The following is a 14989-nucleotide window of genomic DNA, read 5'->3' as shown; positions in this document are numbered from 1 at the left end:
TAATCATTATTTTCCAGTTTGTGGATCGCCCACCCATTGGGTATGGGATTTGATTTTATTGCGATTGTGCCCATCCTGCCATCTCAGTGTGGCTTCTTCTTTGTCTTTGGATATAGGATATCTTTTTCGGTAGGTTCCAGTCTTTTTTTGTCAATAGTTGTTCAGCAGTTAGTTGTGATTTCAGTGTTTTTGTGAGAGGAGGTGAACCCATGTCCTTCTACTCTGCCATCTTGTCTCCCATCCCACAGTTTCTTTATCCATTCATCCTTTGATGGACACTTAAGTTGTTTTCATATCTTGGCTATTGTGAATAGTGCTACAGTGAACATGTGGGTGCATATATCTTTTCCAGTTAGTGTTTTCTTTTTCTTCGGATAAGTACTCCAAAGTGGAATTGTTGGATCATATGGGAGTTCTCTTTTACTTTTTTGAGAAACGTCCATACTTTTCCATAGTGGCTGCACCACATTTTGCATGCCTACCAACAATGCACAAGGGTTCCCTTTAATCCACATCTTCACCAACACTTGCTATTAATTGTCATTTTGATAATAGTTATTTTAACAGGTGTGAGGTGATATTTCACTGTGGTTTTGATTTGCATTTCCCTGGTAATTAGTGATGTTGAGCAGCTTTTCATGTACCTGTTGGCCATCTGTATATGTTCTTTGGAAAAGTGTTCACATCCTTTGCCCAATTTTTTTTTATAGAAGTATAGTTAATTTACAACATTGTGTTAGTTTCAAGTGTACAGCAAAGTGATTCAGTTATACATATATTATAAATATATATGTATTTTCAAGTTCTTTTCCCTTATAGGTTATTACAAGATGTTGAGTATAATTTCCTTTGCTATACAGTAGGTCCTTGTTGCTTACCTATTTTATATGTAGTATTGTGTATATGTTAATCCCAAACTCCTAATTCATCCCCTGCTCCCTCCCCTCCCCAATTCCTTTGGTAACCATAAGTTTGTTTTCTGTCTGTGAGTTGATTTCTGTTTTGTAAATAAGTTTATTTATATCATTTTTTAGATTCCGCATGTAAGTGATATCATATGATATTTTGTCTTACTCTGACTTCACTTAATATGATCATTTCTAGGTCCATCCATGTTGCTGCAAATGTTCTGTCCAATTTTTAATTGGATTGTTTGTTTTTTTACTATTGAGTTTTATGTATTCTTTATATATTTTGGATATCAGGCCTATATGAGATACATGATTTGCAAATATTTTTCCCCATTCAGTAGGTAGCTTATTTTTTTTATGGTTTCCTTTGCTGTGCATAAGCTTTTTAGTATTATCCTGTCCCATTTATTTATTTTTGCTTTTATTGCTTTTGGTGTCAGATTCAAAAAATCATCACCAAGACCTGTGTCAAGGAGCTTACCACCTATGTTTTCTTCTAGGAGTTTTAGGGGTTTTATGGTATTAGGTCTTACATTTCAAGCCTTTAATCCATTTTGAGTTCAGTTTTGTGTATGGTGTATGATAATGGTCCAGTGTCTTTTTTCTTGGATGTGGATGCCCAGTTTTCCTAGCACCCTTTATTGAAGAGACTGTCCTTTCCCCATTGTCCTTCCTTCCTTCCTTCCTGCCTTCCTTCCTTCCTTCCTTCCTTCCCTCCCTCCCTCCCTCCCTCCCTCCCTCCCTGTGTTGGGTCTTTGTTGCTGCACGCAGTCTTTCTCTAGTTGCAGCGAGCAGGGGCTACTTTTTCATTGCGGTGCACGGGCGTCTCATTGCAGTGGGTTCTCTTGTTGCAGAGTACAGGCTCTAGGCGCACAGGCTTCAGTAGTTGCGGCACGCAGGCTCAGTAGTTGTGGCGCGGGGGGCTCTATCTAGAGCGCAGGCTCAGTAGCTGTGGCGCATGGGCTTAGTGCTCCGTGGCATGTGGGATCTTCCCAGACCAGGACTCGAACCCGTTCCCCTGCATTGGCAGGCAGATTCTTAACCACTGCACCATCAGGGAAGCCCTCCCAATTGTACATTCTCGCCTCCTTTGTTGTTAATTACTTGACCGTACATGTGTAAGTTTATTTCTGGGCTCTTTATTCTATTCCATTCATCTAACATCTGTTTTTATGGCAGTAATGTACTGTTTTAATTACTATAGCTTTGTGATAGAATTAGATATCAGCAAACATGATGCCTCGAGCTTTGTCCTTCTTTCTCAAGATTGCTTTGGCATTTTGGCGTCTTTGTGGTTTCATATATATTTTAGGACTGTTTGTTCTATTTGTTTGAAAAATGCCATTGGAATTTTGATAGGAATTGTGTTGAAACTGTAGATTGCTCTAGGTAGTATGGATATTTTAATAATACTGATTCTTCAAGTCCACGTGCATGGAATTTCTTTCTGTTCATTTGTGTAATATTCAGTTTCTTTCATCATTGTCATATAGTTTTCAATGTCCAGGTCTTTCATCTCTTTGGCTAAATTTATTTCTCTTTGGCTAAATTTATTTCTAAGTATCTTGTTCTTTTTGATGCAATCGTAAATGGGCTTATTTCTCTTTCTGATAATTCATTATTAACTTATAGTTATTTTCTGGTAACTCTAAGACTTTTGTTAAATGGGCAGGACACAAGATTCTGTACTCTCACTTTGTCAAGTTTATATCTTCTTACTGGGACCCCTTCTTGCCCTTTTTATCCCCCCTCAGCTACCCACATACATTTTACTAACTGATTTTTTTGTGTTCATTTATTTATTGAACAAATATTTCATTGTCTCCTATTAACGTCTCAGGTAGTGTTTGTTCTAGACGCCTGGTTTACTTCAGTGAACAAAAACAGACAAAAGTCCCTGTCCTGGTAAGGTCGTACAGTCTGTTGAAGGATGCAGAAAATAAACATAAACTAAGGAAACTGTATAACATGTTAGAAGGTGATGGTGCCATCAAAGAAACATAGCAGGGTGAGGGGGATTGGGCAGTTCCAGAGTGGAGGTGGGAGTTGGGGTTTTAAATGTGGTGGTCTGTTTAGGCCTCATTAAGTATGTGCTATACTTGAAGGAATTAAGAAAAACAAGAGGATATCTGGGAGAAGAGCATTCCGGGTGAAAAGGACAGTCTTTACAAAGGCTTACATAGGCAGGAACATGTCTGTCATGTTCTAAGAAAAACAAGGAGAAGCCAGTGTGTCTGGAGAAGGGCAAGAACAAGGGGGAGATGGCAAATGAGGTCAGTGAGATAATGGGTAGCCAGATTATTATAAGGACTGAATGAAATGGAAACCATGGGAGGTTTGCACAGAGAAGAGATACGTTCTAACCTGTGTTTTAAAAGATCACCTGACTGCTGAATTGGGATTAGAATCTCGGGGGCAAGCATGGAAGCAGGGAAAGCAGTTAGGAAGCATTTCAGGAATCCCAATGACAGGTGATGGTGGCACATACCAGGGTGATAACAATGGACATGGTGAGGAATGGTTGGATTCTGAATCCATATTGAAGGTAGAGTTTACAGATTATGCTAGGGATTGGATGTGGAGGTAAGATGGCCAGACTGGGGGTAGGGAGGGGTGGTCGGGAATAACTTCGAAGGTTTTTGCCTAAGCCCATAGAGGTATGGAGTTACATCAGCAGAGTTGGGAAGGACAGCACATAGAGATGTTGAGTAGGCAGTTGGATCCAGGAGTGAGAGTTCAGGGCAAGGTCGGTTCTAGTATATGAATTTGGGAATCATCAGCAATGGTATGTAAAACCATGACACAAAGCAGTATCACCAAGGAACAAGTGTAGACGGAAAGCAGAGAACCAAAGCGGTGTCTTGTGACATTAAGAGTTAAGGGAGAAGAGCCTCAACCAACAAACAATATTGAGAAGGATGAACCAGTGCGTTTAAGAGAACAACCCAAAAAGTGTACTGTCCCAGAAGCTAAGCCAAGATCCTTTATCAAAGAGGAGGGAGTAATCAGCCATGTCATATGATTAAGTCTGGTGAGAACTAAGAATTGAGGATTATTAGTTTTAGCATTGCCACCGGTGACTTTCACCATGTTTCATTTGAGTGCTTGAGGCAAATGTATAAGGAGTGAGTTTAAGAGAAAATGTGAGAAAAGGAAAGAGAGACAGTGAGTACAGACAACTCAGGAGTTTTTGCTGCAAAGAGGAATAGAGAAATAGAGTGTAGCTGGCCAGAGAAGCGAGTTGAGACTATTTTTTTTAAGATGGGAGAAGTGCTGCCTGTTTGTTTGCTGATGGGAAGGATCTGTAGAGATGGGAAATTTGATAGGGATAGAAGGAATAATTGAATTGTTGGAAAAATACCCTGTTTGTAACAGGGGGGATAGGACCAAATCCACAGTTAGAAGGATTGTATTTAGGTAACAGCATGGATAGTCTGACTATAGTGGCAGGCAGAGTATGTGGGTGTAGATATTGGTAGGTGGTTAGATGTAGTTTTGAGAGTTGAAGTTTTCATTGCTTCACTTTCCTCAGTAAAGTAGAAAACCTATTCTAAATGTATCTAAGTGCAATACAGTTTGATATTCGCATTTTGACATATCACCAGGTTATTTATTCACTAACAAATACTTATTGAATTCATACTAGGCATTGTTCTAGATGGTAAATATATAACTGAGCAAAAGTCCTATCTTGAGGGAACGTCTGTTTTAGTGGATGGAAATAGAATAAGCATATATATGTCAGCTTCGATTAGTGATATAAATGAAAATAAAGCAGTGTAAAGGGGAAGGGAGGTAGTTCTTTCTTATAGGTTGGTCACAAAAGTCACTTCTGATGAAGTAACATCTGAGCAGAGATCTGAATCGGATGAGAGGTAAACCCTGCAGGTGTCTGCGCAGTACATTTGAAACAGCAAGAACAGCCAGTGCAAAGGCCCTAAAGCAAGAACATCTTGCCATATTGGAGCAAGGGACTAGTATGGCTGAAGCAGAGTGAATGAGGGAGTAGGTGGAAGAAGTCAAGTTCAGAGAGGTAGTGGTGGGAGGGGGGCCCAGATCATGCAGGCCTTATAAACCATTAGGAGGACCTTGGTTTTTACTCTGAGATAGGATGCTGCCTTGGGAGGTTTTGAACAGATGAGTGATGTGATTTTATTTGTGTTTTAAAAGGCTCAGCGTGGCTTCTCTGGGGGCAGGGGTGGGATAGACAAGGGTAGAAAGAAGGATACGCCTTACTTGGCTATCACCATAAATCTTAGTGACAGGTTGATGGTGACTTAGTGCTAGCAGTGGTGATGGTCAAAGTTGTTGGATTCTGGTTATATTCAGAAGGAAGAACTGAAAGGATTGGCTGACAGATTGCACGCAGGGTGAGAGAGAATTTGACTTATAAGGTTTTGGGGCTGTCTTACTGGAAGACTAGATTTACTGTTAATTGAGGTGGACAAACCGAGGGCAGAAAAGGTTTGGAGGAGTATCCAGAATTTGGTTTGTAACAAATTTAATTTGATCTACCACTTTATGTTTCCATCCAGTGTGTCAAGCAGGCAGTTTTATACATGGCAACACGGGCATATAAAAGGTCAGGAGTGGCAATGTAAGTTTGCACATCATCAGCAGATAAATAGAACATATTTAAAAAGCCATAAGCCTAGATGAGGTAACTAAGGGAGTAAAGCATATAGAGAAGACATGAGAAGCTTTGGGGCACTCAAGTAGTTAGTTAGAAGTTAGATTGCTGAGGAGCAACCAACAGAAGGAAACAAGAAACAGTACTATCCAGTGAGGTGGGAGGAGAACACTGAGTGTGGGGTCCCAGAAACCAAGGAAAAGACTTCAAGAAGGCAGACATGATCAAGTGTATCAAATGCTCACTAGGTGTGTAATGTGAAGACTGATAACTATTATTTTTGCTGAGTTTTCCCTGATGTTTACTCCTGAATACACCTGTCTCCTTCTGTCCATCTTGAAACTGAAAGTGCCATGAGGTCAGGTATCTAATACGTGACATGTAGTAAAGCTCAGTATTTGCTGAATATGTGCTACTGGCACCTTCTTCGAGCCCTCATCTCTTTCTAATCTTGCACTTGAGTACATTGTTTACATTGCTGCCCATCTGTCTGACCTTTCCTGTCTAGAAAGCTTCAGGGGCTCCCCATTACCTGCATTATAAAATCCTGGCACCTCTCCTGACAAATCCATCCATGTCATCTTTTTCAGCCTCATCTCCTACCACTTCCTATTCATACCTATACCCTAATATGGAACAATTTATAGTTCTGTCTACAGACTGTATTATTTCATCCTTCTATGGCTTTACTCATTCTATTTATTTTTTCAGCCTAAGATGACTTTCCTCCTTTGCTTGGCTAAAGTCTAGCTTGAAGAATCAGGAAGCTTTTGTGAGCCAACTCATTCAGTCCACAGGCAGCCTCCATAATAACTGTATATAATCTCTATCACAGTTCTTATTCTCTAACTTTTTTATGTGTCTGTTACGTTTTCTAAAGTATAAATTTTTTAGGGTCAGAAGTGTATCTTTATCTTCCTCTCCATGGTACCTGTCACAGTGCTATCTTCTGGGTAGGCACTCTAAATACTGAATTTTAAGAGAACAGGAAAATGAAGGGGAAGGCATTCAAATGTGAGCTGAAGATTGTCTGGATCAGTGACTTGACAGTAAGTAGAAAACAATGGTACATGGTAAATTCTAGACTAGGTCAAAAGGTAGATATTTGAAAGAAATGGTAAAGATGTACATTTTAATATATATATCTATACTTTGTACAAAGGAGTATAAATGCCTACGTCGAAATAATAGAAAAAGTATATAGAAAAACTATTTTTATTCCTTGCAATTCCTGTTATTATATAGTATGCTAATAGTATATATTAGAAAATATGAAGTAGACTATGTTACATATATAATTTATAATTTTTTTAATACTTTCATATTAAATTTTTAGGATATCAATGCAAGCCTGAATAAGAAAAAGAATTTCTCCCTCCTAAGCCATGGCATATCAGTTGTACAGAAATACCACTTTGGGAAACAGTCTTCAGGAGAGCCTCGATGAGCTTATACAGGTGAGGGAGTAAAAAAATCAACATTTTTATTTAGATGGATCTATAATAATTCTTGTTCTCATACTTATGAGAATGGCATAGTCTACATAGCTTTAAGATAACTTTGGATAAGTTAATACAAGTCTTGAGATTTAAATTAGAATTTTGAATTTATATTTTAATTTTAGGAAAATTAACCTTTTTATGTAAACCTCTCATCCAAGAACATATTACATATTTCCATTTATTTTCATATATTTTGAGCTTTGATAAGATTAGACTTTTTTTTTTTTAACGTATTATTGGTCCCAAGTTTTTTATTTAAAAGAAACTTGGTTCCTTCAATTTATCGAACACTTCTTTCCAGATACTGTGAAGGAGTGGTAGACAAAGTTTTGTCCTGGTGTTGTAACATCACTGCATGTTTTCTTTTCAAAATTATGTTTGTGTCAAGATAATGCAAGAAAATATTGTCAGCCTTTGCTTCTTAGTTGTCAGTTATGGCAAAAAGAATAAGGGATTCTAGTTTAAGGGATTCTAGTTTAGAGGCTCTGGTTAACCTCAGTTAAATTTTAGATGATAATTCATGATTTTTTGTTTTTTTAGCTTTTTAAAAATTTTTATTTTATTTTTGGGTGTGTTGGGTCTTCGTTTCTATGCGAGGGCTTTCTCTAGTTGTGGCGAGCAGGGGCCGCTCTTCATCGCGGTGTGCGGGCCTCTCACTGTCGGGGCCTCTCTTGTTGTGGAGCAGAAGCTCCAGACGCGCAGGCTCAGTAGTTGTGGCTCACGGGCTTAGTTGCTCTGCGGCATGTGGGATCTTCCCAGACAGGGCTCGGAATCTTCCCAGACCAGGGCTCGAACCCGTGTCCCCTGCATTGGCAGGCAGATTCTCAACCACTGTGCCACCAGGGAAGCCCTATAATTCATGTATTTTTGTTTTATTTTTTCTTTAATATTCTTCTCTAAGAAGATTCATGACCTTTATTTTTTCTCAGTCTCAACAGATTACCCCCCAGCTTGCCCTTCAAGTTCTACTTCAGTTTGATAAGGCTATAAATTCAGCGTTGGCACAGAGGGTCAGGAACCGAGTCAATTTCAGGGTAAGGATATTTTCTTAAATCTAGAAGCTGCACCATGGTTGTTACAATAGTGCTTTTTAGGACACCTATATATTTATTAATCATAAAAAGAGATGGCTTAATCAAACTTTGGACCTTGTTTGATAACAACTAAATCCTGCTTGATGTTTAAATCTGTATATTAAGTTCATCCACTTAATGTTAGATACAGAGTTGTTTTTAGATTCTTATTCCATTGTTTTTCACAAATCAGCCTATGTATGTTTGGCTACCTTCCCTGAAGAGTTACTGAGATTTCAAATGTCTGAAACATTATCTGCAGGATTGAAGGTAAGTGAGAGTAATCTCTAAGGATCAGTTATGTTTTTTAAACTCTGACCAGGGAAGTTCAGAGTTATTTCTAGAAACTTCACGTTGCCACCCACCTACTCTTAGATAACATGGCTTATAAAGACCTGACCTGTTGGCAGATAATGGTCTCTTCTGGTAGCTTGGTCTCATTTGAATCATTTGTACTTTGAACAGTAATCCCAAACTGAACAAAACTGTCTTTCTCAATTCGATGGTAAATTCAGATTACAAGATATGAAAATCAACAAATGAAAAGAATATAGATGTTAATTTGCATTTAAGAGAACATCAGTGTTTGGGGTTTTTGGTTTTAGTTTGTGATGAAAAGCACAAAAGAAAAATTTATCATTTATTCAACGAACATTTCAATGCCTATTAAATACGAGGCATTGTTCTGGATATTGGGTATACAGGGCAAAAGAAGACAGGCCCCGTTTGACTTATTTTAGTGACGGGGTAAAATCTGCATGTATTTTATGTTCATATAAATAAGTCACATGATTTTCACATGCCTAACAATTATCTGGAGTAAAACGTGGCTTTATAAAATTTTATCAGTGGATTCTTGAATTTTTAACAGTAATAATGCTGGCAAAGCTTCCTTTTTGTACAACCATACATACAAATGTGCCTACTTTGTCATTCAGAACCTGATCCTTTAATTCTAAATTGATCCATGTTGATACGTACTTGCCCATGTAGAAAATTTGTTTGACTACTTATCAGAGTCGTAGGGTTCACAAGGCCTGAGTGGTCTTCTAGTTGTATTATTGTAGGTTTCTAGTTTGGATCTCCTGAGCTAAAGGTAAATTAACTGTAAAAAATATATGTATTTATTAGTGGTGCATTAAAGATACAGTTTAGCCACATGTTATCTATCATATAGAAGGAAATTTTTAATATAAAGAACAGAATTTCAGCATAGTTGAATGTTCACATGCTAATCATAAATAGCAGTGACTTGCCTGGTTCAAGTCATTGACATATCTGCCACTAACTGGATATGACAGTAACCCACACACTTATAAGATCTCTGATTATACACAAGCCAGAAATGAACATTGAGGTTGGCATTTGGTTGTTCAGCCTTCCAACGGCTCAAACTATACTCAAGGAAGAGATCTAATTAAAAAAAAATTTTTTTTTTACATTTACAACTGCATCTTTTTAATATGTCCTGAGTGATTTTCTATGCATTACTCCCACCTCTCCACTGAAACTTCTCTTGCCAAGTTATTTATTGCTAAATCTAATGCATAATTAGTGATACTATTGATTAGTCTCTTTTGAAACGCATACTTCCCTTGAAATCTTACTATTTTGGCTTTTTTCTTCTATTCTCTGGCCCCTCTTCTCAGGCTACTTTGTATCACTTAATTGCTGGTTTTCCTTAAGGGTTATCTAGGGCTCCACATATTCTCCTTGAATGATCTCATCCAGTCCTTGGCTTTAAAATTGATATGCTCCCATACTTGCTTCTACACTCCAGCTGCTTATTGGATATGGTAAGATGTAGCTGAAACTCAAATTTAACTTTCCTCCCAAACCAGTTTTTTCTATGAATGCGTTGTTACACAAGCCAGAAACTTGGGAATATCAAAGATTTCTCTGTTCCCCACCCTACCGTATCCAGTTGGTTAGCAAGCGTTGACAGATCTACCTTTTAAAATCTCTCCACTTCCCGGGACCCCCCTTGCCTCTGTTATCGCCCAGCCACTTTCACCTGTCTGATTCAGCCAGCTAAAAGCTATCGGCTTCTTAGCGTCTCTCCTTCCTTCAGTCAGACTCCCCTCTAGTCTGTTCATGTTATCACCAAAAATGCAAAATGCAAATCTCATCATGTTACTCCTCTGCTTGAAATCCTTCATTGACGTCCTAATGCCCTCACAATAGGGAAAAGCTTTCCCAAGGTTCTCCATGATCTCTTTCACCTTAGGACCTCCTGTCATATTCTCCTTTCAGGAACTTACTATCCCATTCCAAGTGTTTGTCTTCCTTTCTGCTGTCCCACCTTTCCGTTGACTCTTTTTCATTCTTTGGGACTCAAGCTTTCTCTGTCCTACTTGGCTGCCTCTACCGTACTCCCATTGTACCCAGTGACAATCTTTCATAGCACTGTTACACTATGTATTTACTTGTTTTAGTGATCTCCCCTGCTAACCTTCTTGGGTGACAGGGATCATATGTGTATTGCTTACCGTTGTATTCTCAGTGCCTAGTATAGTCTAACAAATAGTAATTATTCAAATTCCCATAATCATTCTAACTTAAGCCATTAATGAGAACTCAGTTTTTGATATTACAAGTAACACTGCAGGGAACAGTTTTGTGCTGAATTTTTTTTTCTGAAGGCATATAAATGTCTCATTGAATACTAAATTTCATATGTAAATACTTGTGCATGTATATCTCTCTCAGGTTTTGATTATATTCTGTTGGTGTCCACCCTTGCAAAAAGTTCCTTTTAATGTTCAGATAAAATTTTTTTAGGAGGAATAGATATTAATTATAAGAATGTGAGTTGCAGAGGACAATAATGTAATTTTAGTGGCTAATACAGTAATTCATCTGAGCTATAAGTCACAGGATGAAAATGAATGTTTCTAGGAATTCCCTGCTTTTGTACAAATTCAGAGAATCAACATACACAGTAAAATCGGTTGCTTTTAAAAAGTATTTTTTTTAAGTATTTATATAAAAAAATTCAAATGCATTTTCATAATTTAGCCACATGAGGGCAGTAGAAATACAGATTCAGATTTCCATTCAATTTTTCTTAAGATTTCAGGTAAGTAATTTGCAGGCTTTTCCAGTGCTGAAAGTAGTCTGCTAACTAAAATATTTTTTAACTCTTCCCTTAGCAAATTTATCTACAATTTTTTTCTTTAAGTGATTAACACTTAAGATTGCTTGCTTAAGATTTTCCTTAATTTTCATCCTATTTTGAGAATTATATACTTGTAGCTAGGTTTTCTTAAATTGTCTGGAGAAAAATGTGAGGGGGAAAAAATGACTTTTCATGGTTTGTCTAAATGTTTTGTTTTAAAGGGCTCTCTAAATACATACAGATTCTGCGATAATGTGTGGACTTTTGTATTGAATGATGTTGAATTCAGAGAGGTGACAGAACTTATTAAAGTGGATAAAGTGAAAATTGTAGCCTGTGATGGTAAAAGTAAGTGTTTGCCCTAATTACTGTGAAAGCAAAGCTACTTGAAATCTTGTTTTCATGAGTCTTTAGAAAACTTTCATCTGACATTTAGGGAGAAAATGGCCAGTGATCCACTCCCAGATAGAGAGACCAGGCTTCTTTCTCAGCTAGATTCTGGATTCCAGATCTCACATAGTCCTCTTACTAACTTTAGGTATAAACATTTCATATGACACATAGACTACTTCCACAGCTTGACTTTGTGTGCAGGGTCGGGGGCGGGGGGAAACATATTAATAAGCTTTTCTTCCCTATTTCAGTTGCAGAGTTGAAGTGTTTCTAAAGCTTTTCTTTTTCTTTAAGGAAGTGTTGTTTAATTTCAAGTTTTATCCTATGGTTTCTGTTTTGTTGGAGACCTATACATTTTAAAAATGATTATTTAAAAGACTTTAAATAACCATAAGAGCCTTATCAGTCATAATGGTAAATATCTAGTCCTCTGATCTGTTACATGCAGATATTTTTACAGCAGACCTAAGAACTTCTTCAGGTCCTTAAATGTTTCAAAAACTATACATCTCTGCTTTCTGTTCCATGATTATTTTCTTTTTACTAATTGAATTTTAAATATATAAATTATACTTACTTTTACTTTGTAATCTGAACAATTTGTGTTTAAAGCAGCTATTCCTGAAATTAAATAGAGAATACTGTCACTTTCCAAGAAGGGGAATTTTGAAAAGCAAGAGAAAGAGAAATGTAGAAAGCAGGACCCTCCGTTTCTCAGGTTGTAGGTTAGGTTTTTTTGTTTTTATGTTTTGGGTTTCAAAGAAATGCCCTATCACTGAAAAGCTATAAAGACAGAAAACCACACAGAAGAAAAACATCATTTGTAACATCATCTGGAGATAACATATCACTTAATATTTTAATGTGTAACCTTCTAGTCTTTATTTATACATATCTTTACAGTAATATATGTATGCACATACTCATTTGCAAATATATCATTTTTTACACATAAGTCATTAACTGTTCTCTTAAACCTGATTTTTGATAGCTGCCTAGAATTATATACCTTTATCCCTTTTTAAAGAAATTATATCTTCCAGATGTCAGAGTCTCTGAAACTAGCAATGTTACAGTGGCTCATACATTTCATTTCGGAAGGTTAACTAGGGATAATCATTCTAAGAACTTTAAGATGACTTTTTTATATAATTACCAAATAGCTTGTTCTTTGCTGTAACAACAACAAAAAATCTATGTTTATAATTTTATAGTTCCTGGATCACAGATAACATTTCTGTATGTCAGATAATGTATACTTTTTTTCATGTCTTTCTTATAATTTAGGCTAATAGTACCCTTATAACCCTTAGGTTTTCAGATTTTTACTAGACTATAGAATTTAAGCATTAATGTATAATTTCTAGACCACTATCAAAATGAGTTAATAATGATATGGATCAGTACTGTTCATAAAACTTGCATGCTGATGGAAATGTTTCCTGTCTGTACTCTCCAATAGCCACATCTGACTGTTAAGCACTTGAAATGGGTTAGGGCAAGTGAGAAATTTAATGTTTTAATTTTTATTTAATTTTCTTAACTTTAAATAGCCACATGTGGTTAGCCAGTAGCTACCACATTGGACAGCACAGATGTAGACTAGTAGAGTGTCAATCGATCAATCATTTGAAACAGCTAAGAACCAAAAAGTCAGTGAAGGCCCCTCAGCAAGCTTAATAATATCAAAGAGTCCATGTAAACATATGTATTTTACTTAGAGGTAGTCTTTAGAGTGTATTTCTCTTGCTTCTTAAAGATATAAGATTGTCTGTTTTTTCACACTTCAGTGTATATAAAGTACAAATCAGCCTTACCTACTGCAGTGGCTTCTGAGGAACTTGCCCCACTTACAGCACAGTACAGTCATTGTTCTTCAAAGAAACGATTGTTGAGTATTCAAGAAAAGCTTAGCTTGTGTTCCATGCACTCGTGTCAGCAGAAAATACAATCAATCATTAAAGTATAAATAGTTGTGGCATTTAGAGGTAGAAGCTTAAGTAATAATTAATACCATTCCTTAGTAACCAGATAAATGCAGTACTACTGCGAAATAAGCCCATTTCTTCTAAAAGTCAGCTTTCTGAAATAAAGTTCAATTCCAAATAGAGAAGCAGAGAAAGTGATTGATAGTGGCTAGAATTTTGGTGTTTTTCTCGCCAGGAATTAAAACAATTCTGTTCTATGTTATAGTCCTTTGTGGTCTTAAATTTGTGGACAGTAGAGGACTGGAAAAAAAGTATAGCAGCTGTATGAACCAAATGTAGTATAACTTGATTTCTCTTAACATAAATGTGGAGACTAAGCGTTAACTTGCCTTTTAAGGCAGAGGTAAAAAGACATTTACGTGCACAAGATATTACTGTGGTCAGCTTTTCTTTTCCACCCTTGTCTCCCCTTCTTCACCACCATTACTTCCTGTTTTACTTTTGAAAGATTTTTCTCAACATATTTAAATTTAAGTTGCTGCTTGAATTTACTGTGTCTCTCCTCTGTTTCCTAGATACTGGCTCCAATACTACAGAATGAATAGGAAAAAAATGGCTTTTTAATGCCATCCTGTTATTGTTCATCGCTTTTTGAAGAGAAGCATAGAAGAGACTTTTTTTTTAATTTATTCTAGCATTGCAGAAATGACTACACTGTGCCGTACTATCAGAGAATTCCAGTAGAAAGAAGCTTATAATTCTGTACCTTGTTACATTACCTTATTATACAGCATGAAGAAACAGAACTTTTTTTTAATGACAAATCAAACATTGTGGCCTTCCTAAGACCATTCTTTAATAAATTCATTTTAAAACTCAATGTGAGTAATAACTGCTAGAGCTACTGAGCAATATGGAGATATTAGATAAGCATTTTGACAGAGCACCGTGTTTCTTGCAAAGGAAATTAGAAAATGCATTCATTTCAGTAAAGTTAGTTTTTATCAATTGTTTGTTAGTTTAACTGATGAAAGCATTAGCAGGGGCAAGACCAAAATTCCAGACTAGAACTTTCCTTACAAAAATTTTTTTTTAAGTACAAAACCAAGGGTAATTATTGGTGTGAAAAATCTAAGTAGAACTCAACTAGGAAAAATTAAACAACAACATGTAGTCTTTACATGTAAATTATTTCTTAAATTGTCCATATGAGTCAGGTTTCATTTTTAGAATATTCTACATCTTTCTTACCAGTTATTAGACTTTCAATAAAAAGTCCTATTAAGGGCTTCCCTGGTGGCACAGTGGTTGAGAGTCCACCTGCCGATGCAGGGGACACGGGTTCGTGCCCCGGTCCGGGAAGATCCCACATGCTGCGGAGCGGCTGGGCCCGTGAGCCATGGCCGCTGAGCCTGCGCTTCCGGAGCCTGTGCT

General features: G+C 36.9%; 1 protein-coding gene across 1 annotated transcript in view; it reads left to right on the top strand.

Annotated features, from left to right (window-relative positions):
- Positions 1-14663, top strand: part of GTF2A2 (general transcription factor IIA subunit 2) — a 30367-nt gene extending 15704 nt beyond the window's left edge. The window contains exons 2-5 of the mRNA XM_082647598.1: positions 6878-6998; positions 7973-8077; positions 11456-11582; positions 14131-14663. Of these exons, the coding sequence (XP_082503724.1) occupies positions 6927-6998; positions 7973-8077; positions 11456-11582; positions 14131-14156 (330 nt within the window). The 5' untranslated portion in view covers positions 6878-6926 and the 3' untranslated portion in view covers positions 14157-14663. The remainder of the gene's footprint in view (positions 1-6877; positions 6999-7972; positions 8078-11455; positions 11583-14130) is intronic.
- Positions 14664-14989: the final 326 nt, after the last annotated feature.

Source organism: Grampus griseus (assembly GCF_964374135.1).
Source record: "Grampus griseus genome assembly, chromosome: 2".
Classification (NCBI taxonomy): domain Eukaryota; kingdom Metazoa; phylum Chordata; class Mammalia; order Artiodactyla; family Delphinidae; genus Grampus; species Grampus griseus.
Note: the sequence above shows the minus strand (reverse complement) of the source record. Positions and strands in the feature narration are given on the sequence as shown.